General features: G+C 39.9%; 1 protein-coding gene across 1 annotated transcript in view; it reads right to left on the bottom strand.

Moving 5' to 3' along the window:
• Hsd17b4 (hydroxysteroid 17-beta dehydrogenase 4) overlaps positions 1 to 26615 on the bottom strand; it is a 64721-nt gene that overhangs the window by 10173 nt on the left and 27933 nt on the right. The window contains exons 10-22 of the mRNA XM_041660496.1: positions 26002 to 26026; positions 24072 to 24200; positions 22819 to 22919; positions 19588 to 19824; positions 18406 to 18457; positions 17011 to 17082; positions 15830 to 15933; positions 14266 to 14331; positions 9642 to 9711; positions 6652 to 6758; positions 5484 to 5570; positions 2422 to 2508; positions 966 to 1104 (exon numbers count right to left, since the gene is read on the bottom strand). Coding sequence (XP_041516430.1) covers positions 966 to 1104; positions 2422 to 2508; positions 5484 to 5570; positions 6652 to 6758; positions 9642 to 9711; positions 14266 to 14331; positions 15830 to 15933; positions 17011 to 17082; positions 18406 to 18457; positions 19588 to 19824; positions 22819 to 22919; positions 24072 to 24200; positions 26002 to 26026 — 1276 coding nt within the window. The remainder of the gene's footprint in view (positions 1 to 965; positions 1105 to 2421; positions 2509 to 5483; positions 5571 to 6651; positions 6759 to 9641; positions 9712 to 14265; positions 14332 to 15829; positions 15934 to 17010; positions 17083 to 18405; positions 18458 to 19587; positions 19825 to 22818; positions 22920 to 24071; positions 24201 to 26001; positions 26027 to 26615) is intronic.

The raw sequence follows: 26615 nt of genomic DNA on the forward strand, positions 1-26615 counted from the left end.
AATGTGGTACTGCCAGAAAGCGAGAGGAAGACATGGGCATGCTCTGGGATCGTGGGGAGGAATGCGACCCATCAGTGCCTACATTTGCTCAAGGACAAGGATAGCACACGGTAGCACACCTAGCCTATATACTCATTTCTAGTCCCTGTATCCTGTTTCTGGTATACCATCATATGAGCACAGCCGGACTACTTACCAACAATATAAAACACGCAGTTCTCAGTACTTCAGCATTTGGCAAAACATCTTAAAAACGTATTGTTGGGGGGAAAGAGTAGAGGCAAGATATTCCCTAAGGTAGCCTTTAAATATCTACTCTCTAGTGCAACACAGGGCTGGCACAAGGGATGCCTTCTACCATACCAAGAGACCAAAAGAGATTTTCACTGCAGCCAAATACTGTGATTTGCCTCAGTTACACAAAGACTGGAAGGAAAACAAGAACCCCAAACAGTTCACGGTCAGTAGTGGATGGTGGATTCTTATGGAGTCCTAGCCCTCCCTGGGGAACTACTGGCTACTGACAGATGCTGGAAGATGGGGGACTCATAGTCACGTCTTCAGTTACTGGCCACTAAGGAGTGCACCCCTCGAACGGATAGTTCCACACCCATGCTCACATGGATAGTGCTGGTTAAAGTCAGTGGGTCACAAAACAAAAAGATACGAATGTAGATGAGGAATTGACAGAAAGAGGAGAAATTAACAGGCTGGGGTGGGTCAGAGTAATTAGAACACACTATATATGTGCATAAAATTGCCAAATAACATTTGTGATTTAAGAGAAAAAATACATGCCTTTGAATGTCCTGAGACCTATTAGCTCTCATGGAAAACAACAACGAAAAAAAACCTATGTAGGTTAGATTTAAATGCTTTCAAAGGGACTATTATCAACTATAAAATACACTTTACCTCCATTAAAAGTTACCTTAGAATAATATAAAATCAGAAATCTTACTTACTCCACTTGGCTGCAATATTTCCACCTTTCGTGATATGCCACTCAAATACAGCATTTACTTTCTTTACCACCTCACGTCCAACGTCCTTAAGGCGGCGACCTATTTCCCCAAACACGAGAGCACTCTGAAGCTCCTCACCCTGACAAAGAGGAAATAATATTTGAAAACTTCACAAAGAAATGATTACACATACATAAATTAAGAGTGATTTTTTTTCCAGGTCATAGATAACACAGCTAAACTATTTTCTTCACACTAGGCTTATTTCGCACTTTCTTTGTATATACAACCCAGCATTGTTTGCCCTACCAGAAAAATTCTTTTTCTTTTTCTTGACAGGGTTTCTCTGTGTAACAGCCCTAGCTGTCCTGGAACTAGCCCTGTAGACCAGGCTGGCCTTCAATTCACAGAGATCCACTTGCCTCTGCTTCCCAAGTATTGGGATTAAAGGCACAAGCCACTACCATGTACCATGAAAATTCTATTTTACCATAATTTTAAGATAATATTTTAGTGTCTTAGGTAAAGTGCCTCCTGTAAAACCATGAGGTTATGATTTGAATCCCAAGCAGCCATGTCAAAAGCTGGGTGTGGTGGTGCACGGCCTAACCCCAGCACTGGTCCAGAGGCTAGCTGGGAAGCCAGGCTAGCTAAAATGGTGAGCTCCAGGTTCAGTGAGGGACCTTGTCTAAAAATCAAGGGGGAGAAGTAACTGAGGAGGACATCTGATAACAAACTCTGCTGTGTTCCTGCAAGGTGAGTCCACCCAACCACGCCCCACACAAATTAAGGAAGAAAAAAAAAAAAAGAGGAAGCGGTGTACCTAGGTCTAATTAACTTCTCAAATAATCAAGTCCTATGGTATTCAGTTTTTGTTTCTAAAATAGTAGTAAATTCTGTGAAGTGTTTAGTTATTTCTGGCCATAAGATGTCATAGGCTTTAAGCTTAGATTATTTTCATAAAATGTTAATTTTTGTCATATAATAACATGGTTTATGAAGGAAAAAGATAATGCTTGTGAAAGTTTCAACATTATTAAGTTAATACTTTGGACACAAAATACAAATATTTTATCAAAAGTCTTAGTATACTAAAATAATATTTTAATAAATAAGACATGATATTGTCTTCAATCTTCATACAAACCTTTAAACCAAGAAAAAAGAATAGGCTACTTAATTTTTCACCTTTTATTCTCCAAATACTTTTCAAAATTTCTCATTAAAACTGAGCTAGACATTCTTAAAGCAGACTATTTTCTCCTAAAGTATCCCAATATTCTGCAAAGATTTTTCAAAGCCTAAGTTATCAAAATATTTTTCATTCCGATCCGTTTTAAATTATGTCATTTCTTCAATAGGCTTCTCATAGCTAAAGGAAGTGGCCTGAAAGTCCCAAAATGGCATTAACTAAGGCTCACGCAGGGAAGTCTGGGCGCCAGACTTCACAGCCTACCTTAGAAGGTGCCTGAGCTGAGACTCCAGACGAGGGCACAAGATCCACATACGCATTTGAAATGACAATGTCTCCGGTCTCTTGAACCTGAAGAGAAGTGAGGTAGGAAAGAAACAGTTCACGCTGACAGTTTGCATGTCCATCATGAAATGCTACAGTCATTTTAAGGAAACCTCAGACTTTTCTTTGAAAAAAAAAATAGAAAGTCAAATAAGACAAAAGGTCAATGATGTAAATAATAGAATAATAAACATAAGGATTTTCTGAATTAATACAACTGTTACTAAGCCTGGAAAGAGAGTCAACTGATGACTTTTAAAAGAAAAGAGAAAATAAAAAACACTATGATCAAGTCTCATCTTCCCAAATACAAATCAAAGGAGCTGGAGCGATGGCTCAGTGGCTAAGAGCACTGTCTCCTTCCTTACTCTTCCTCAGGGCCCCAGTTCAGTTCCCAGAACAGTTTGCTTTCCAGCATCTATATCAGGCAGCTCACAAACATCTACAGCTCAAGCTCCCAGAGAGCTGCCCCCTCCGACTTCTGGGAGCACCTGCACTCTCGTGCACGTACACATAATTTAAAAACAATAAAACCAAATATTTTTCAAACCGGAATGCTAATTTAATGACCTAGGATAGAGCCTGAGTGCTGGTATTTTGGAGATTTTCTTTTCCTAAGCCTAAGAGTATTTTTAGGGGAGCAAGGGTGAGCAATCAACTGTTGGAAATAGTAGAAGGTATGCCCTAATACCCCATGTGGAGCAAATGTGTTCTGTTAATATAGGTTAAAACTGGCTAGGAGAAGACAATTGTTTGCAAAGTCATAACTCTGGGTCCTATTTCAAGTCAGATGTATGCACAGCATAAAGTAAATATCCCAAAAACCTTTTACACTTGACATTAAAGAAACTCTCCTTCCTCATCCTATATTTCAAATCATTCGGGTGACTATTCTTCCCTAAGAACAATACAAGCCAGGGGTGAAATGCTAGCACCCAAAAGGCTGAAGCAAGAGAGCTTCAAGTTCAAGGGCAGCCAAGACTAAGGAAGTGCTTCTGTACAGGCTGTGCTATAGCCAAACACTGTCTCAAAAGGAAAAAGAAGGATTTACAGTGAAGAGAACAAGTTTCCCAAAGTTAAGGTAGCAAGTGATACAACTTTGATCTTAACTCCCTTGACTACCTCCCTTCACTCTTGAAAGGAGGGAAAATACCTTTCCCACAATTTGTTCTTTTTAAACTAAATATCCAGTGAAGAACACAGACACGATTAATGAAAAACCAAAATACACTTTAGCAAATTGCTTTCTTGTAAGCACATGAGCATAGAGTTCTGAAACACTTGTTTTAAATGTTTCTTAAAATACACTGGAAAGGAGGGAGTCACGGTAGGAGTCTTCTATGTCCCTGTAATTACTGGGGAAGGAGAAAATACTCTGAAAAGAGAAAGCATGTTTAGAGCCATTTAAAATGGAAGAACACATTACATTTAGGTTATTTCTCAGCTCTTTCAGTTCATAGAAAGTGCCCATGTATTGTTCATGCTAGGACTGTGTGAAAATAAAAGCCTATAATGTTTCATACGGTGCCATGGTCCTCACATCTTTGAGTTCATACTATTTTGTGTTTGTGTCTTTCTTGCTTTCTTCATGGTTCTAGGGATTGAACCCAGGGCCTAGTGCACAGCAGATAAATGCTCTGTCACTGAGCTACATTCCCAGCTCATTTGTGCACATTAATTTTCAAGTAAGATTCTGAATTCTAGGGCTGGGGTTATACAGTATTTGCCGAACACAAGCAACACCCTGGGTTCAATCCCCAGACTCCACCACCATTTTATGCAAGACAATAAGAAAACGAGAGAGCTGAAGAACAGGAGGAAAAGGTTTTAAGTGAAATAAGGGTGTGTGCTGTGTCAGTGGGAGTGAACGATACAGTTTAAGGTACTACTTGAGCTGGGCTTGGCAATGCATGAAAGTTCTAATGGGGCAGCCTGGGCTACAGAATAAGACTGTTTAAATTTTTTTTAAAAAAATCAGAGAGACTGTTTCTAAGGGTAAGGCAAAATTTACACTGGGGTCTTTAATACAGAAGAAATTTGCAAAATCAACCAAATGATTTCCCTAAACCATGAACGTGTCATCGGCATCAGGAAGGCATTAACACTACAGCAGAATTCTGCTAACTTACCAGTTCCTGAGGGAACAAACTACAGCAAACATAAACCTGGACACTGAAGCTTTGGAGCCATGTGAAGCTGGATTTGTATCCTGCTCAAACACTGCTTATGGGGCCATCAGCAAGTCATTACCAACATCAAGGTTTTCTTACGAACCTAGACTTTCTTACATTTCAAGGCAGAGATGTTACTGAAAGTTGCTATTGAAGACAACAGTGCTTATAGCATCTCCATAAATAAAAGAGTTACTACCACTGCTGGAGGCTTCAGTCTGTTCTAGCGATGCTGAGTGATAGACAGAAAACTATCAGCTGCGTAGCTGTGGCAACAAAGGCTGCTTTGGAAACTGTGAATAGTGAAACAGTTGAATGTCCTTTTAGTGCTTTTCTGGAGCATCACTGCGTTTCCCTCAAAATTAGTTAAATCTGCAGAGGGACACCTTGATTGGCTTGGCAATTATTAATTAGGCCCAGGCTCTATGATGCAAAATGTTAATTTATAAACTTTTTGTGTGCTCAAGAGTACATGGTTTCTGTCCAGGGAAAAATTAAAGGCTCCAACCTCACAGTTCTCTAGAACACAAGTAAATATGCCACTAACACAGCAAAAACTTGTCTCGAATGCCTTTGCTGTTAGACCAGGTAAACTGCTGTTCTGGTTCTCTTGAGCCAGGCTGCAAGATCTTTCATTAGTGAGTGAGGGAAAAATTTAAAAGGTACATGAGGAATCTTAGTTTCAACTAAAAGACAGCATTAACTTTAAGAGTACTTCAAGTTTCTTCTCAAAGATTCCTATTACTAACCACAAAAATGCTAACAGAGAACAAAATGACAATGTGTCGTGAAGGGTCACACAGCACATACTTCCAACTCTATGATGTATACCTTGGTTTGAAAATGAATTCTGTTTCCTTCCTTCCACATCTCAGTTTGAAGAGTTTGTCCTGGATACACTGGCTTGGCAAAACGAACCTATTAAAATAAAAGTTTAAGCATTAAAAATGTTTTTAAATGAAACTCTTCTACTTGGAAGGGAAATTTCAGAGGTCTACATAAGAGGGAAAAAGTAGAGATTTAAATACATTAAGCTTCATAGACGATATCTGAAATGTAGGAAATTAACAACGAAAGGATGCTGACAATCATGCACATTCCATAATAAGCTAATTTTTTTTCTCTCAAAACAAGAAGCAGGGCTGGAACATAGCTCGCTGGTAGAGTGTGTGCTTGCCTGGGTCATCTGACGTCCTAAATTCAGTTCCCAACACTGGGAAAAGGAAAAGAAAAGGCAGCACCAGTAAGCAGCATGTTCTTATGACAAATCAAAAACCAAAACCATAATCCTATTAGGTAGTGATACTGGCAGCCACCAGAACAATCTGGAGTTCAGTGTAGTACTAATTATTCTGGGAGCTGAAGGCTCAGGTGAGCATACAGAAGAAAATATTTGCACATTTTAGAACAGGATCATTTATGTTACTGTGTAAATCTATACACACATTACAGAACTAAAAAAAACTAATTGTGATTAAATAAAACACATGAAAATCATGAGTGTTATTAAGGTCCAGGCATCAGAACATTTGTCTCCACTCTGGCATGGAGATTAAACTAATAAATAATTTTAAAGCCGTTTGACACTGCCCTAGCGTCTTTCAGGTACACATTGTTGACTTAGACAAAACTATTGTAGGCAGAAACAGTTTCCTTTGTTAATAACAAAGTGAGTAAACAGTAAAACCTTGAATTCAGCTTATAAGCACAAACCTAAACACTAGGTCCCGTCAGAGCTGCAGTGTTGTGAGAGATCAAACTCAGCCCCGACATCTTCTGTACAGCAAAGGCAGAGTTTCAAAAGTTTATATGCTGAGGCTGGACAGGGTGGTACACATCTTTAATCCCAGCACCCCAGAGGCAGAAGCAGGTGAAGCTTTGTGAGATAAAGGCCAGCTTGGTCTACAGAGCGAGTTCCAGGACAGCCAGGGCTACACAGAAAAATCCTGTCTCAACTCACTCCTCCCCGCCAAAAAAAAACTATGCAAGAGACATATACCTTAATCGCCTTGAATCTTGACACATCATTATCTGCAAACTGCTGTAGAACATGCCTTGCAGAAAATCCAAAAGTACATAATCCATGTAATATGGGCTTCTCAAAACCTGAGAAAATTTGGAAAACTGTTATATGCCATATCTAAGTACATATTTAATTCAGCATTTTAATGTCTTTTAAACTGCAATTTTACAATGAATTATATCATATACTAAGAAAAAGAACATGCCAGGAAAGAGGGCATCACCTTTATCACAGCACTGCAGAGACAGGGGTAGGCAAAACTCTCTAAATTCAGGGCCAGCCTGGCTTACATAGCAAGTCCCAAACTAGCCAGCGCTACAGATTGAGACTGTATACTTTAAAAAAAAAAAAAAAAAAAAAAAAAAGTTTTACAAACAGTACTTCATACTTCATAGGGAAAAATTAAGATATAAATAACAAAAACTATTTTTTGAAAAATTTGGAAACACAAAAAACGTTTTCATTTCATTTATTTGCAACAAACCACAGTGGGGGATTTCATAAACCTCTCTTTTTTATTGTTTTTATTGAGCTATATATTTTTCTCCATTCCCCTTCCTTTCTCTCCCCTCCCCTTCTACCCTCTCCATGATCCCCATGCTACCAAATTTACTCAGGAAACCTTGTCTTTTTCAACTTCCCATGTAGATTAAGTCCATATATGACTCTCTTAGGATCCTATCTGGTAGCCCAGTCCAGTGGTGAGAGTGGGGTGTTGAAGTCTATTATTATTATTATTATTATTATTATTATTATTATTATTATTATTGTTTAATGTGTGATTTAAGCTTTAGTAGTGTTTCTTTTACATATGAGAGTGTCCTTGTATTTGGGGCATAGATGTTCAGAATTGAGATTTCCTCTTGATGGAGTTTTCCTGTAACTAATATGAAATGTCCTTCTTTGTCTCTTTTGATTGATTTTAGTTTGAAGTCTATTTTGTTAGATATTAGGATAGGTACACCAGAGGTCCATTTGACTGGAAAATTTTTTCCCAACCCTTTACTCTGAGGCGATGTCTGTTTTTAAGGTTGAGGTATGTTTCTTGTATGCAGCAGAAAGATGGATTGTTTTTGTATCCAATCTGTTAGCCTGTGTCTTTTTATAGGTGAGTTGTGTCTATTTATATTAAGAGATATTAATGACTAATGATTGCTAGCTCCTGTTATTTTAGTTTTCATTGTTAGTGATGTTATTTTGTGTGTTTTTCCTTTCTTTGGGATTTGCTGCTGTGAGATCATCTATTGTCTGTGTTTTTGTGTTTGTAGCCAACTTCTTGGGTTGGGGTTTGCCTTCTAGTACTTTGTGTAGGACTAGGTTTGTGGCTAGGTATTAGTTAAATCTGGTTCTGTCATGGACTATCTTGTTTTGTCTGTCTATGGTGATTGAAAGTTTTGCTGGGTATAGTAGTCTGGGCTGCCATTTGTGGTCTCTTAATGTCTATATAACACTTGGCCAAGTCCTTCTGGTTTTCATTGCTTCCATTGAGAAGTCAGGTGTAATTATGATAGGTCTGCCTTTATATGTTACTTGGCCTTTTTCTATCATAGCCCTTAATATTCTTTCCTTATTCTTATGTTTAGTGTTTTGATTATTATGTGGCGAGGGGACTTTTTTGGGGATCCATTCCATTTGGTATTCTGTAAGCTTTGTGTATCTTCATATGCATGTCATCTTTAGGTTGGGAAAGTTTTCTTCTATGATTTTGTTGAATATATTTTCTGTGCTTTTTAGTTGGACTTCTTATCCTTCTATCCCCATTATTCTTAGGTTTGGTCTTTTAATGGTGTCCCATATTTCCTGAAAAGTTTGTGTTAAGCTTTTGTTAGATTTAATGTTTTCTTATTTCTTCTATTGTATGTTCAGCACTTAGTATTCTCCCTTCCATTTTGTATTCTGCTGTTTATACTTGCATTTGTGGTTCCTTATCATTTTCTCATAATTTCCATTTCTATAATTCCCTTAGTTTGTGTTTTCTTTATTGTGTCTATTTCAGTTTTCATGTCTTGAATAGTTTCTTTCATCTGTTTGATTGCTTTTTTTTTTTTTTGTTTTCTTTAAGGGATTTGTTGGTTTCTTCCAATTTTTTGTTTGCTTTTTTCTCAATTTCCTTGAGGGAATTTTTCATTTCCTCTTTAAGGGCCTCAAACACTCTTCTAAAGTTATTTTTTAGGTCATTTTCTTCCGCTTCATCTGTATTTGGTTGTTCAAGTCTTGCTGTTGTAGAACCACTAGTTTTTATTGCTGTCGCGTTACTCTTTGTGGTGTTGAATGTGTTCTTACCTTGTCTACTAATCTGCTCATCTGATTGGTATAGTTGGGGCTGTGTCTCTGGTAATCAATCTTCCAGGTGCCCATGAATCCAAGGCTCAAAGAATTGATTCTCATGGTGTAGTCAGGGCCACAGTTCCAGTCACCCAGAGGTCACTCAGTGTTCTTGAAGGTAACTTGGAGCTTTCAGATGTTGCTATCAATTCCAGAGGTCATTAGGCCTGCTCCCATGGAGGTTGCTTGCTTGGGGCTGCTCCTACTGAAGTAGCTGCCTTGGGCCTGCTCCGGCTCAGGCCTATTCCCGTAGATGTCCCTGGTTTGGGCCTGCTAACATGGAGGTCCCTGGCTTGGGCCTGCTCCCTTAGCAGTGGCTCCCTTGTACCTCTCATAAACCTCTGTAACCTTTCAAGCTTTTGTTCTCCCCAGATGACCTTGCCCACCTCATGACAGCACACATCCTTCCTCATTGCTTTATCCTAGGCCTACAATAGAGCAGCTTCACTCCACCTTCTGAATTTCAAGCAAAGCACACACCATTTCCTGAACACTTCATACCTTTCTATAGCCTTTGAATAAATATGAGAACTGTCTTGAAATACCATTGAAATTAGCAGTCGCAAGCAGCACTTTCTTTAAGTGTACTCTTAGTTAACTGAGCTAAGACTTTTCAGTAACTCACACAATTTACAACTCACCAGCAATGCTAGCAAAGCTAGGGTCAATGTGTAAGGGATTCCAGTCTCCGCTGAGGCGGTACAAAGCAGCCTGCAGAGAAAAATTACCACAGTACTCAGTATTTTCTGAAAAAGCATTAAGTGCAGGGCAGGAGGCACAGCCAACTATTGATTAAAATATATAATGTACATAAATCTAGACTGTGATCTAAAAGATAACTATTTTCTACAACTGTAACTTTAAGTTTTAATAAGGTCTTTCACTGTAATCAGTAGAGTGAGGGATGAAGCAGTGAGAAAGAAAAGCAAGAATTACACCCTCCCCCACCCCCATCACCACCTAAGAGGAAACTCACAGAGGGAAAACCCTACCAAGATAGGCACCGAACTGAACAGAGAATTCTCAGCAGAGGAAGTTCAAATGGCCAAAAGACACTTAAGGTCATGCTCAACCTCCTTAGCAATCAGGGAAATGCAAATCAAAACAACTTTGAGATATCATCTTACACCTGTCAGAATGGCTAAAATAAAAAACACCAAGGATAGCCTTTGCTGGAGAGGCTGTGGAGGAAGGGGGACCCTCATCCATTGCTGGTGGGAATGCAATCTTGTGCAACCACTTTGGAAATCGGTGTTTCGGTTTCTCAGGAAATTTGGGATCAACCTACCCCTGGACCCAGCAATACCACTCCTGGGAATATACCCAAGAGATGCCCTATCATATGACAAAAGCATTTGTTCAACTATGTTCATAGCAGCATTATTTGTAATAGCCAGAACCTGGAAACAACCTAGATGCCCTTCAATGGAAGAATGGATGAAGAAAGTGTGGAATATCTACACATTAGAGTACTATGCTGCGGTAAAAAACAATGACTTCTCAAATTTTGCATGCAAATGGATGGAAATAGAAAACACTATCCTGAGTGAGGTAACCCAGACCCAAAAAGATGAATATGGGATGTACTCACTCATAATTGGTTTCTAGCCATAAACAAGGGTCACAGAGTCTACAATTGGTGATCCCAAAGAAGCTAAGTAAGAAGGTGAACCAAAGGAAAAGCATATAGTTGTCCTCTTGGCTATGGGAAGTAGACAAAATTGCCGGGGAGAAAATTGAGATCTTGGGGGTGGGGTGGGATGGGGGTAAAGGGAGATGGGGAGAGAAAAGGGAGAAGGGGAGAATGGGGACAACTTGGGGAAAAAGGAGGATTGGGATAAAGGAAGGTTGGATAGGGGAGCACAGAAGCACAATTCTTAGTTAAGGGAGCCACCTTAGGGTTGGCAAGAGACTTGAACCTAGAGTGGCTCCCAGATGCCCAAGCCGAGGTCCCCAGTTAGTTCCTTGGGCAGCTGAGGATAGGGAACCTGAAATGACCCTATCCTAGAGCAATACTGACGAATATCTTGCATATCATCATAGAACCTTCATCTGGTGATGGATGGAGATAGAGACAGAGACCCACACTGGAGCACTGGACTGAGCTCCCAAGGTCCCAATGAGGAGCAGAAGGAGGGAGAACATGAGCAAAGAAGTTGGGACCACGAGGGGAGCACCCACCCAAGATAGGTAAAGGGCTAAAATCTCTTAGCCAATCAGAATCTATGCCAACTTTCTTAATGGGTCTTTTCAATTTGAAGTCTGTAACAGAGTACTAGGCAGATAGATAGCTTCTCACACACTTTCATCTTTCTGGCACACTAAATCCTGAATATTAGCTCATGTACAAAATCAACCAATAGCTTGCCAGTATGACTCAGTAGCTCAGATGGTCACACTGCTGATTTACATAGGTAAGGCAAGAATAACAGGAAAATGTAGGCAACAGCAGGGAAAGCCGTCATTTTCTGGTATTTAAACTGTGCAGTTTTCACACTAGACTGCTCTTCAGAACTGAAGCAGAGATTCACAGGGCAGCTGGGTATTTAATGCATCTTTACAGTAGCTTGTTACACTCTATGTCCGACCGGACTCAACATCTTTTCCTTATCAAGTCTAGTTTTGAGAAAAATTTCACTTCTCTGTGGCTCAGTATTTTTTACTGTAGTTATGTTCTTCTAAATACAAGATTTTTATGTGTTAGAAAAGAAATGGTTATTTTTTTTTCAAAAGCCGTACACAAACAGTAAACACCAGGAAACTATGCACTATCCACTACTGTGTATACAAAGAAAAAGAACATCTCAGGCCCACAAAGGGAAGTCGTCAGACACGAGCTACATAATGGACTTAGGTTCCAGAGGGACCTGGATTCACATCCATTCCTATCATTGCTAAACAAGTTTCTCCACCAAGATAAGCCTCAAGCTAAGAGGACTCACTTTCAGAGAAGAACTGGAGAAATTAAATGAGATAAAACTCACGGGTATTGCCTCAGCGAACATTAGCAATTTCTAAATCTTTTTACAAGACTTTAGCAACAGTGTAAGTGAACAAAGTCTCTTGTTAGCACTTGATTAGAGCCCTGTCTACACAGAGGACAAAGTGTGTGTGCCTGCGGAGACAATCCCCAGAAAAGCGCGCGTGGCTGCGGATGCAAACCCCAGAAAAGTGTGCATGTCTACATGCAAGTCCCAGAAAGCATCTCTTTTGAAGAAGCAAAGACAAAAAAATATCCCCCAAGAGCTGCCTAGTGAATGAAAAGCACCAAGGGGGAATCTGAGGCCCTGTGAGACACAGAAAGCTAAACATCTTTCCAAATAAAAACATCTCCCTACAGTACTCCCTACAGCCATCCATTAAGGAGGCGGCAGACAGCACTTTGCAATGGAGAAAGGATGCCACAGCTCCAAATTAGCAATCTTGGAAGCCAAGCCATCAGCCTTATGAAGGCCGTGCACAGAGGTGCATCTCAGGGTGGTTCTCTCACTGCTGCTGATAGTTTTCGCTCTCAGTATGCTGGATCTTCCTGTCTTTCTCCCAACTACTCTCTACCTAGCCTTTCAGTTCTTGCCCTCGTTTCCATTTTTTTTTCTTGGATTTATTTATTTTTATGTGTGTGAGAGCTTGGCCTACATGTATGTCTGTGTACCACATGCATGCCTAGTGCTCAGAGAGGCCAGAAGAAAGTGCGAGGTCCCCTGGTACTGGAGTTACAGAAGGTTGTGAGCTGCCATGTAGGTGTTGGAAACTGAACCAGAGTCCTCTGGAAAAGTAGCCAGTGCTCTTAACTCCTGAGCCATCTCTCCAGTCCCCTTCATTTGCTATTCCATTGCTTTTTCTTCCTCAGTTTAACTTATTACTAAGTTGCATTTGTTTTTAATTGTCTTTCATCTCCCATGTGCCCTCAACAGCAGGGCATCTCTGCATCCCTCTGCATCCCTCTGCACCCCTCTCCACTCCCACAGGGGTGGGGTGAATCACGTGTACTTTCTCTCTAACACTGTGTGTCACTTCTGCCCTCCCAGTCTCTGGCCTAGTCGTGAGTTTGCACTTGGCTATTTCAATCAGCCTGTCAGTGTTCCTCAGTCACAGCTAGTTAGATGAAGTTCCTCCTTCGTGTGGAATGTTCTTTTACAAGGACGGGTGGTTGATACAAACTTTTATTTCTCAAGAATGGTTCTCCATTTCTCCCCTGCTCTGGGGGAATCTGATGCCATCTATCTTCCTCTGCAGGATACTTCACCATTGCCTTTCAGTCCCTCAAGGTTATTTTTATTTTTAAAGTTCAAAGATTTTACCAGAATCCCTCTCAGTGCTACTTACTGAAAATTAGCATTTCCTGGTCAAGGTAAGGGACCCAGACAATCCCATGAAGCATTTGTGATTATTTTCAGTGTTCAGCCCTGTAAAGGAATTGTCTAAATCTAAAAGGGACATCAAAAAGACCTGGTTTTGAGGTCATATCTGCTTTCAATTTAGCACAGTAGGGATTTTAATAAGGAATTATCTTTTAATGGAAAGTACGACCTACTCAGTAACAACTGAAATCCCAACAGTGCAGTTAGTGCTAGACTGTATCTGGTGAAACCACAGCTTGTTTCTCGTCCTCCACAGTTACAACGCCTGGTGTGAAGAGCTGTCACTGCTTGGCCTTTTTACATCACTACATGAAAATCTTGACTCTTCATGAAACACTTGTTTTACTTGTATGGTCAAGCGAGCTACCAGTGAAGAAACTGTGCCATGGACATTTAAACAGCATATCTGAGAAATGGCATCTGTAGGGCTAACACGGTACACTTGTGCTTGCTTGCTGACTAGAAAGTTACTACTATACAAAACCCAGCACCATTTATGCTCTAATGGCACAATTTTTCCATTTTTGGAAAGATCTGCTCATACACATTGTCCTCCATTAACCACCAATGTAAATGTGACTTTGGCCTTCACATACCCTGACCCACACCCTGCGTCTGCCTCTCTGTGCTCCACTAGACTTCCCCACATCTTCCCTGACAGCCTGAAAGCCCACATCTCTGAGGAGGAGCATCCATACACCAATCACCTTTCTGCCAAGTCAATCATTACTGGCAAACCTTTCTGCCTATCACTTAAAGGAGTGCCCTTCTCCAAGAACTTAGCAACGTCTGGTGTCTCATATTCCCTTGCTTGGAATAAGATGCCCAAGTTAACTCCAGAAGTATAGTGTGTTCACAATGTCAACAGAGCAGTTTCATCAGCCAGATGATCAGCACTTCTCACCTGATTCAATGAGGTGGTGTCTCTCAGGACCGCATCAGGAGGTCGTCTCGGTACAGCCACAGCTGCCTGAAATCAAAATACCTGTGTGTCAACTTAAATATATGTGATTCTCTAACAAAACTAACATCACATAAACAACCAAGTGTCAACATAATAAACTCTGAAAACTGGATTAAAGATTTTTTAATATTTTATGTCAAGAGAAAAACTACATTTAAAATTTCATAGCTCCTAGCGTTTTATAAATTACAGTTTCCCTAAAATGACTCTTTTCAATATAAGAAATATTATCAGACCTGTTCTCAGGTCACAGGGGACAAAAGACAGTTTTTCCTATGTAAAAAGAAAATGACAACTCAAAGAATTAAACAATTTACATATTTTAGTTTGTCATGTTAACAAAATAATACATTTTTATCAACTTTTTAAATTTTGATTTTTATTATTAATTACATGGGTACACAGGAATGCAAGTGTGTATGGGGGTCAGAGACATCAGATTCCGCCATATTGGAGCTACATTGTATATTTTATTTATTTATTTATATAGAAATAAAATATCACCAGCGAAGTGGCTCAAGCCTTTAATGCCAACATTCAGGAAGCAGAAGCAGGCAGATCTCTGTGAGTTCGAGGCCAGCCTGTCTACAGAGCAAGTTCCAGGACAGCCAAGGCTACACAGAGAAACACTGTCTTGAAAACCAAAGTTAAAAAAAAAAGAAAGGGAGAGAGGGAGGGAAGAAATATCAACTGTGCCACAATTACACAATATTTTACAAGAAAGTCAACTTTTCTAATTATGGTGCCGGTGATTTTTACTATGAAATATTAAGCTTAAATATCATCAAATTTGTTCTACAAATCCCAAAACCACAATCCTAAAAGGCCATGAGTAAAGGGGCTACTTCTATAGTAAGAAGTTGCTGCTTCTCAAAAGAGATTTTTAACTTATTTTTAAGTGGTTGGGGGAGAGAAAGGGAGAAGGGAGGGGGGAGAGGAAAGCTGCTATAGAAAGACTCATTCAGAGCCTATTAAGTCAGCCTTAGAGGAGAGTGAAGAAAGCTGAGCCCAGTGGCTCACTCCTACCACCCTGGCACCCCAGGAAGCTGAGGCAGGAGGACTGCTACCAGTTTAAAGCAACCTGCTCTGCTTCATCTGAAAAAAAAGCAAAAACAAAAAGGGTGTGGGGCTGGGGAGAGAGCTCAGCAGATGGAGTTTATACTACTCCTGCAGGGGACTCAAGTTCGGTTCCCAGAAGTCACCAGCAGTCTGATGCCTCTGCTTTCTCCAGACACCTGCATATACCCACACACAAACACGTGATTAAAAACGAAAGACAACAGTGGTCACTAGATAAGAAAGGGGTAGTGGGAAGGAGTGCAGCAGCCTGAACCAGCCAGTGCGGACCAGGGCAGCAGGACAGCGGAAGGTCAAGCAGCATATATCGAGAATAGGTTCCAGGACATGCCAATGCTGTTTTCTGACTTATATTTTGAACACATATACTGAGTTGCCATATGCCCCATAAAAATGTACAAATATTATACCCCCAAAAAATTCTTACTTTGAGTTTTTCTGATGTCCGTTTTCCACCAAAGCCCCCAGAGCCAACAACAAAGATTGAGAACTGATTATAACATATGAGCTCCTTCCCAGAATAAGAATGGACTAAAAAAGAAGAAAAAGGAAAAAAAGAAGTAGTTAATGAAGATAGGCTTAACACTTCCTTTAACAGCTAAAAGAATAAACCACGGCCAGTGCAAAGGTCAGCATCTACAGTGAGCATGGGGTTTGCCAAGTTGTACTTCAGTTTTCTCATCTCCAGTCTCTGGCGGCAGGGAGAGCTACCCAGCCTTCCTCTGTGAACCATGGGCTTATCGCTTAAATCACCCAACTACCACCTAGATCTCAAGTTTTATCTGCCACTAATATTTCAAACAATTCCTCAAGAAAATCCAAGCTACCACACTCAAACCCTGAAATACTGTCAAAGCACTGAGAAAGAACATGGATCTTAAAGAGACAGGGCAGGAATGAGGCTATAGAATGGCTCCGGGGATGCCATCATGCTGGTTCTGTTAACCACTCTATCCCTAGGGTGCCCAATACAAAGAAGGTTCCTCCTGCCTCAGCCAACTGAGTGCTGAGATCATTATTCGTGGCTTTCCATGCATTTTTACCTAAGATATTTCAACTTCCAATGTGTTTACTGGGGTGCAACCCCATGGTAAGTCAGGGAGCACTGGCATGGCCCCCAGGATTTCCCTCAGAAACAACACATCAGGCAGAGCTGACAGTTCTACTTAAATAAAATGTAGTCACAGTGTTTACGTCATGAGTTCAACAGCCTTACATGCAGTCTAGAAACCCAACTGCAATCTACACTAATCGAGTTCCAAACAGCTAACACTGAAAAGAGCATCAATAGCCCAGCCCAGCCGCGTCAACCCTACTGCAGTAGGTGTAACTCTCGCTGTGACTTGAACAGGAACACACTTCTCACTTCTGTGCTGAGTTGCGTTGTTTCAACCCAGCGACATGTTCCACCTGCCATAGCTTTAGCTCCAATCTACTCCACCTCCTCCCTTATTTTTCTTAAAAACCCTATGAAAGTTTAAAATGCTTACTTTGATCTCTTACACATTATAAAATGAACACAAACTGAATCGATCTCTGTGGTAAAGTGTGCTACCTGCAAAGCCTATCACTCTAATGATATTATTATAACAATTACAGATGAGTTACCGTCCATAACAATCACTATGCCCGATCCTTTATCCAGGATGTCAGCAACAACTGCTTCACATCTTAATTCTCCTAAAATTAAAGATAAATAATTACATGATAAATAATTAAAACATGAAGGAATTCACCACGGTTTCCACTTACTTCAGCAAAGCTTAAAAAATTATGGTTTTAAATATTTTCCCCTAACTTTACACTAAAAAAGTATAATTGTTTATACAAAACATAAAATACAGAACATATAAATCACTAAACTTAATAATTACTAAATTTCTGATGTAAAATTGTGAGACATTAATATTTCTGATGTAATTTTTTAATAATCATTTCCAATGACAGTGACACCTCTTGCAAGGTCCAACTGGCCTCTCAATCCTGGGTAAGCACAACTCCACTTCCTCCATTCCTTCGCAAATCTCTATGGCTTTTGTGAAACACTACCTAAATTTTCTTCTCCGAACTTTTTTTTTTTTTTTGAGTCCTCATTTAACTGGTTAAACTCAGCGGGTAACAAAACAAAAGAAAACACAAAAGATAAAAACCAACGTGGTGGGGGGGGGGGACACCACAAGACTTGTGGAAAGAAGCAGATGGACAGGGTGGAAGAAGGAGGGAGTGAGGGTTACCAGGAAGTATTGTTTACAAGTGTGAAACTGCCAAGGAAAAAAGTCAGTTATTTGAGACCTGCTTTTCTCTTTCCTCCACAACTGGACTAACACCCAGCCCCGACCACACCACTTGAACCCACAGGCAGCAAATCCATGCTAATCCTTGAATGTACAGAGACAGGTACATTTTTAACTTCAGCAGTTCAAGGTTATCTTCTGCTAAGGAAAAAACTGATGGTCACCCTGGGACATGACAGGCCTTATCTCAAAAAAGGATGGATAGATGGACAGAGGGGACAAACAGACGGATGGATGGGAGGAACAGATGGACAGATGGAATGAACACACGGTTGGACAGATAGACAGACAGATAAGCTTTGGTGAATATCCAAAGTATTACCAAGAAAAGAAAAAAGTTATTAGATAGGTTTAGTTTTCTTCTCTTCCAAGGGAATAGGGAAAAATTACAAAAGCTACATTTTTCAACATTGTTTGTTTATGCAAATTAATCTTAAGATAAACAACCACAGGAACCATAACTGATACACAGTCATAATGGTACATATGTCACTACAGACAAACTGATAGTACTAAATAATTTTACTGTTAGTGGAAGACAATCAGAAATCAGTATAAGTACTGGTTAACTTTATCTACTCTCAGGTTACATGGATGCTTCTGACATCTTATTGGGTTGGGCTATGCTAGTTTAAGACAAGAGATTGGCTTGGGAGGTTAATCAGAAAATTAAAGCATACTATTAAACAATTAGTTCACATAAACTCACCTGATCGAGGAAGCGGTTTATACAACTCCAAGTATTGCTCCCCATGAAGAACCTACGTTACAACAAATGCAATCTTATTAGCCAACTTTCTTGTACCAGAGTCTACCCGTGGGTACCGCTAAACACAATGACATTTTACTATCCACACACCACGTCAGCCATCTATAGCAGTAAGGTGTTTACTTCTTAATCATGCAATGTAGAAATCATTAGTATGGCAGCATAAAGACAAACAGATCTTTGGGAGGAGAAAAGATAAATCTGTGTCCTTTGAATCCAGGGATCCTTACTGGCTCTACTGATTTACCAATGGAGCCACTCAATCAGGTAGATTAACCAGGCTTCAATTGAAGACCACACAGCCAACAATATGTAGCCAGCACAAATCAATCTTGTTAGGCTTTTAAAAAGACACAAAGTTGTGTGGATAAAGACTTGGAGGTGAATCTGGGAAGGGCTGGGGTTGGAGGAATGAATATGACCAAAACGCACTGTATTAAACTCACAAAGAACTAAGAAAAAGATTAAAAATTAAAAATCTTATGGGGCAAAAATTAGTATAAACTAAAATCTTTATAATTGCCATAAGGTTTTCTTCTCATAACAGCCTCAAATAGACCCTCTCTGCACTCTACAGTTAAGACTGACGTCTTGCTGTTCCAAAACAAGTCAAGGACATGCTGTCCTGGGGCCTGTCTATGCTAGAGATCCTTCCCCAGGTAATTAGTGGATGTTCTCCTTCATCACTGTTGTGAGGTGAAATCTGCCTATCCACTCTATGGATGAAGAAGCCAAAGCCGAGAGCAGCTACTTACAATTACAGTAGTAAGTAAATGGCAGAGAGAGGATTAACATTATTCCAGGATTGCAGGTTTATATATAAGTATTTTCTTCTTAGAATTTTAAATTAACTCTCCCCTCTTTTATTTATGAAAAGAAAAATCAAAAGACATACTAAATCATTACTCCTAAGCCAACCACCAAAGTCAATTTATATAATCTTCATATATGTGTGTGTGTGTGTGTGTGTGTGTGCGCGCGCGCGTGTGTGTGTATGTATGTATTCATATTATATATAAATTGCATGGATGTAATGTTTAATAATATAGTATGAGATATTTATCAATAACATTTAAAGAAACAGTTAAAAAAAGCCAATTAAAAGTTTCTTAGTAGGCATACCTTTGAAAACTCGATTGACAGCCCAGGAATCTCTGCTAGCCCTCCATTCATCATGGACTTCTGAGCAATAATAACACCAAAGGTGGGCAAACAGGAGAAGTCAGCACTTCCTTCATACACAAACTTCAAATCCTCCGGATTCTTGACAGAAGCTCCTACGCCAAGGGCATACATAATACTCTCCAGTTCCGAATATGAAGAGGAGAATGAAGGAAGCTTATGGCCAATAGCAGCAGCCTAAGAGAAAAACAGGAAAACTATTGCCCTCCACATTAGCATCCATGGCCCCGACTTCAAATCATAACTATAAGGTAGCAATACTCTCAGGCTCAAAATCAGATTTCTAACTAAAAACCACAGCTTCCTGGGTCACAAAATACCAGGGCAATCTGTAATAAATGATTTCTTTCTTGTCTACTACACTTCTTTTTTTCCTTCTAACGAAAATAGATCTTTTTTCCTCACATAATATACCCTGATTAGTTTCCTCTCCCTCTACTCCTCCCAGTTCCTCCCACCTCCCCTCGTCTGATCCACCCCTTTTGTCTCTTGTTAGAAAACTGGCTTCTATAAAATAATAATAAAGTAAAATATAACATGATAAAATAAAACAAAAACTAACACATGAACTAGGACAAAACAAACAGAAGGAAAAGCCCAAGAAACAGACAGAGACGCACTTATTCACACACTCAGGAATCCCATAAAAACACTAACATGAAAGTCATAATATCTATGTGAAGGACCTATAGGCTAAAAAAGAGAATTACATATACGTATATATAATAAAAATTAGCTTTCTTATATTAGTTTTCCATATAATAAAAATAAAACTTTATATGTATATATTACATAAATTATACATATATTCATATATGTGTATATATATATACATATATATATATATATATCCATCCCCTGACCTGACATTACATCCACCGAACAGTAAACTGACAAATATCCCAGAGAGAGAGCTAGAACCCTCCTCATATTCTGTCCCTCACACAATGAAGCATCTGGCCAGGTCAGGGGGTCAATATTTTGTAATATCAGTGCTTTCCCTTAAAAGATCTTGCCTAGTGGACCAAATGAAAAAATGGAAAAGAACCATCAAAATAAAGATTCTTTCCCAAAAAATTATAAAAATTATGACTTTAAGAGGGTTACTAATGTCCAAGAAAAAAGACACTTGTCAAACTGAAGGAAAACAGCAAAAAGAAAGTTATATTTTAATGTTCAGCTTGTATGTGTTAATTCTATCTACATTTAGGGCATAGTTTACAATAAGCCACTTATTTATTTTTTCAATTAATGTCTTAAAGAATAATTTTGTTAAAATGTTTTGGAATTATTGAACACTAGATCCCGAGTCGTGGCTGACTGACAGGAGCACCACACATGAACATCTTTCATCAGCAGTAGAGGTAACGGCTTTCTCTCTCTTCCATCCACTATCTCCCTGGGTTGCTTTTCAAATAGCAAGGAGGATGTCGGCTAGTGGTGTGGGATGTCCTTATGTATATGTGTTGTTTTTATTGGCTAATGAATAAAGCTGCTTTGGCAATGGCTTAGCAAAGTAAAGTCAGGCAGGAAATTAGAACAGAGATATAGAGAGAGAGTAGGTGGAGTCAGAAAGATGCCATGTAGCTGCCTAAGAAGCAAGAGGTAACAAACCACAACCCTTGTGGTAAAATATAAAATAATAATGGAAGCCGGGCGGTGGTGGCGCATGCCTTTAATCCCAGCACTTGGGAGGCAGAGGCAGGCAGATCTCTGTGAGTTCGAGATCAGCCTGGTTTATAAGAGCTAGTTCCAGGACAGGCTCCAAACCACAGAGAAACCCTGTCTCGAAAAAAGCAAAAAATAAATAAATAAATAAAATAATGGAAATGGGCTAATTTAAGATGTAAGAACTAGCTAGAAATACATCTAAGCTACTGGCTAAGCAGTGTTGTAATTAATATAGTTATTGTGTGATTATTCAGGCCTGGGTGGCCAGGAAACGAAAGAGCAGTCTCCTGCTACAAAGTGGCACCATCGTCATACAACTATACCCACATAAAAACTGAGAAATCTTGGGAAAGAATTCTAGACACAAAAGAACAGAGTTAAGCACAGCTTCTTGGTAGCCACATTTTTTCAGACAGGCTCTGTTTGCTGGCCAAAGCAGAGGTGCTGCTTCCTTAAGAAAAGGCTTCCTGGCTCATGCTGGTGGCACAAACAGCTTTCAAAAGGCTCTGGATCTACAAGGATGTACTGCTATGAAGCACTTAAATGGGGTCAGTGAGCAACATGGTACTAGTTACTTAATGGCAATATAGACCTGCTGTGTCCCTGGCGTTGGGGCAGTGAGAAAGACTTGCAGAGGCAGTGAACACACCTCTGCCATGTTGGACTGGACAAAGTAAGCAGGCAGGGCCACAGAGTTGGTCCTATCTACATGCTTAGCATAAAAAAAAAAGTGTTCCTGGTCAGAAAATGATTACAGACACACAGTAAAGACAGACTCATATGAATAAGACTGCTGAATGAGTCACATTGTTGAATAAATGTACATAGGCTTGGGAGAGAAAAGAAAGACTATAGACAATTCTAAAAAATAGATTAAAAAATAAAACAAAATTTTTAAGGAGACAGCAAAAGTAATCTAAACATTGGTCAAGCAGTGTTGTAATTAATATAGTTTCTGTGTGATTATTTGAGTCTGGGAAGCTGGAACATGAAAGAGCAGTCTCCTACAACAAACTAGCTAACACATCAACTGGGCAACTAACTTAATTCATCTCAACCCTAAAGAAAGACTATCAAAAAATTACATGCAAAACTATACTCCTGAAAACAGAGAAAAGCTTCCAGCTCCTATACTTATCACACAGAAACACCCAGGACAGAAGCTGAGCTGATACCTTCCACTCTCCTATTCCAGCTCATACACCAAGAAGAGCTTTGGGAAACAATATCCAAATCCCCTCCTCTCCTCTCAAGACAGACTTCCATCAAAGCAAAAAGCATGGTCAAGCCTAGAAAAATCTCAGAGGAAAGGTGGAAAAGACGAAAAGAGTTATCTGGACAGCTTCAGAACTGACTTCAAACCACATGCTCATGTGGTCATCATGAATTCCTTATGTGTTAAACTTAGTCTTATTCCAAACAATAATAAACGGTTTCTGAGGACACACAACCGGGGGAGGATGAGTCTGTAGGTGGACTTCAGGCATTTCCCCTACTTACAAATCCTGATGTGGCTGCAGATACCGCATGACTTGTGTGGTTTTGGGAGACTCCTTCTGAATCTACTTTATGTAAAACTTCAAGTATGCCACTCGTTGATTCTACAATAAAAAAGATAAGAAAAGATAGAGTTTTGCTGTAAAATCTGAATAAAGAAAACTGCAATATGCAAGAAAGCACCCACAATACCCTTCCACGGATGATCCCATTCCAGTGGATGGCCCCACACCCATGATACTGAACTAAATGGGTTACTAAAACAACAACAACAAAAAAGAGGATATGAAGTGAGAGCAAAGAAGGTGGATATGAGAGCAGTTAGAGGATGGTGTGGGGTGTATATAATCAAAACACATTGTACACATATATGAACTTTCCAAAGAATTAATTTAAGATATGTTTTTCAAAGGACTCCACATGAACATGCAGTTAGTAAGTCATACATCTGAAACAAAAGCAGGAAGAAGAGTTACATTAGATGTTCGCACGGTAGGTCAGCTAACAGAAGAATATCTGGGACTACCCTGCTGAGCATTTGGGGTCTGAATTTTTCTAAAGAAGTCCTAAAATTAGGTATAGGTGACAAAAGGAGGCGGGGGTGGGAGAAAGAGAGAATAGCAAAGTCGATGAGCTGAACCAATGCCAGTCCTATAACTAAAGGAGAGAGCTAAGCCTAAGCAAAAGAACCAGGACTTCTAGGGCAACAGAGAAAACTGCATCAGATTACGAACATGTGGCCAAAGGCTGGAGAGATGGCTCTGAGGATAAGAGTGCATACTGCTCTTACAGAGGACCCGAGTTCAGTTCCCAGCACCCACATGAGGAGTTCACAACCTAGAACACCAGCTCCATGACATCTAATGCCCTCTTCTCAGCTCTAAAGGCACCTGCACTAATGTATACACACACACACACACTTAAAAATATATGTAAAAATTAAAAAGAGCACATGGCAAGAAAATGGAAGACTCCAAAGCCAACCACCATCTGGGAAGAAAGTACATGAAGCACAAATAAGTACACACCCACAGCCATCCATCTACCAGAAACACACCAACCAAACACACAGGACTAAGAAGCACTGAACAAACTGCCTATGAAGACTCCTAGCACCTAGTGGAGCAGAAACCACGTATGTTCCCAACACCTGAGTATCTGCTTCGGCACAGTCAAAACAGATGAACTGCATACGGAAAAGACAACTTGTTGCCTCTCCTTCCTGGCCAAGAAGACCAAAGAACTTGGGACTGTACCTTGAATGGTCCTCGGCTTGCTGGCATTGCTGAAGTCACAGATCTTCTCCCAGTTGTCCCTCACTGCCTCGGGAGTCATGGGCTGATTCCTCTGCCTAACAGTGGCTCCGAGGGTCCGCTCCCAGCGCACTAGTTATGGAAACAAAACTAAGACACTGTGCACATAGCTTGAAGGACACAACATAAGACGCTTGAGAGCCATCTTCAAGGAAAAGGAAAATCCTAAAGGAAAGTCATGCTGGCTTCTGACGAGCTCTACCAAAACCCTTAGAAGATATTTTTCTTTAAAGGCCCGTTAGCAGCAATGTCAGGTTTTTAGAGAAAGATCTGCAGCTGAAGGACAGAGGGACACGGATAGGCACAAAGCATAAGAACATAAATGGATGAAGATGCTGTAGTAAGACCTACCACTTTGCATGCTAAGTTAAATAGCACAAAATTAAATTTAAATTTTAAAAAAAAAGAAATATCTGAAACTGAAGAGAAACTTCTCTAGTTCTGTCAGGAACTGCTAATAGCATTGTCTCCAGCTGAACCTGGAGACGCAGTTCCACGCAGTCACACCGAGGGCAGATCACTTAGCACAAGGCAGTCCACTTTCCTTGTTTGTGGACGAAGACTGGCAAGACAAGGCCTGCTGCTGCTGCACACTGAGAACCAGAGTGACAGCAAACAGGTTCCAGCTACAGATCCTGGACTCCACAGCTACCAACAACTCCCCTCCAACCATCCTTGGCTCGCCCTCCATTCCCACAGCCTCACCAGAACCTTGCAGGGTCACAAGAAGTCCTACTGCTCTTGAGTTCTCTTGAGAAATTTAACACTGTTTTCTGTTTTAAACATCCCATAGCAGTAACTAACTACTATAACATTTGAACATGATGGTGGACACCGGTGACCACTCAGTGTACAACATCTTAAAGGAAAGAAAACGACACCAGTTTCTAGAGTTTTTCCCTCCTGTAAAAAGGGTCCATATGTAGTGTAGCTGTTACTGCAACCCTTACCTTGCTGTTTTAAATGTTATTTAAACGCTGTTAAGATAACCAAATGCTTAAGAAATATAAGTTACTTTATGGTTAACTGATGGAAGTTATTAATGCATATATATATATATATACACATACATACCTATATGTGGATATTTAGATATACTCTATAATATGTGAAAGTGTCCTTCATTGATACCAATCTTCTAAATAATTCTATGATTAATTATGATATCAGCAAACAAGTAAAAGTAAGCTGAGATTCTGAATTTTCCACTTTTTGGTTTTGTTTTGCTTTGTTTTTCAAGACAATGTTTCTCCATGTAGCCCTGGCTATCCTGGAACTTACTCTGTAGACCAGATCCACCTGCCTCTGCCTCCCAAGTGCTGGGGAAAGGAGTGCGCCATCATGCCCGGCAAGTTTTCACATTTTTTAACACTAAAAAGCAACTACTATATTTGAAACTTAGAAGGTTTAAGAAAGAATGTATCAAGGGTGAAGCCAAATGAATTTCCTGTGGGGAAACAATTCCCACACATCAGCTGCAGCTTCTGTCCCTGAAAGCTCTCCCCTGTGCTCTTACTTGCTCCTGACATCTTCCATTCTAAAAAGAAGAGAATTACATGAGAGAATTGGGAGATCTGCTTATCCATCTAGAACAGGCTCCTCCCACTTTCAGACAGGCCAAATCACTGTTCTGATTAAACAGCAGGAAGCATGAGTGATAATGTCAACAAAAAGGAACTACAGTATCTGAAGAGAGTAAGGTAAACCCAGTGCTACCTATAGGGATAGCAGACAGGTCCTTAAAAGCACAAGAGGCTGGCAGAATAATTCCCATGTTTTAGTACCTTTAGCTGGAACAGTATTCTAGTCTGAGTATAAGCAGGTTATAAAATGAAAAAGAATTATCACAAGCAAAAACACAACAAAGACTTACATTTTCCAATCCAGCCTGCTCCAACCTAACAAAAAGAAGGGAAAAAATATCATCTAATATAAATCATTAAGAGACTGTTTTGATTATGATTAATACTAGGATGCTAGATAACAATGATAGCTCTGCACAAAGCCCCGGCTCCATCAAAGCAGAAGCCTGCAGCAAGCAATGCTGTGGGTGGGGATGCAAGAGGCTGAGATAAGGCAAGGGACCACATTCCAATTTCTGCATTATATTAGAAGTCATTCTAGTAAATCTTAAGGGGGACAAGTATCTAATTAAAGAAACTCATCCCTTCACACACTACTATTGGCCAGAACTTACTGGAATTCCTCACGCATAACAGAAGAAACACATTAGTAGCAGACACCTTAGTGGAGCTAGATCCAACATTAAGACTTCTCATCACCTTTTGCCTTTGCTATGTATGGTGATTTGAATAGGTATGAGTCCCATAGACTCATTGTTTGAATTCGTGACCCATAGGGAGTGACACCATTAGGAGGTGTGACCTTGTTTGTGGAAGTATATTATTGTAGGTGTGGGTTTTGAGGTCCTTTTTTTTTTTTTTGAGATTTGTTCATTTATTATGTATATAGTGTTCTGCCTGAAGG

Source organism: Microtus oregoni, unplaced genomic scaffold (assembly GCF_018167655.1).
Source record: "Microtus oregoni isolate MIOR12 unplaced genomic scaffold, Mior012 000011F_ref0000422, whole genome shotgun sequence".
NCBI lineage: Eukaryota > Metazoa > Chordata > Mammalia > Rodentia > Cricetidae > Microtus > Microtus oregoni.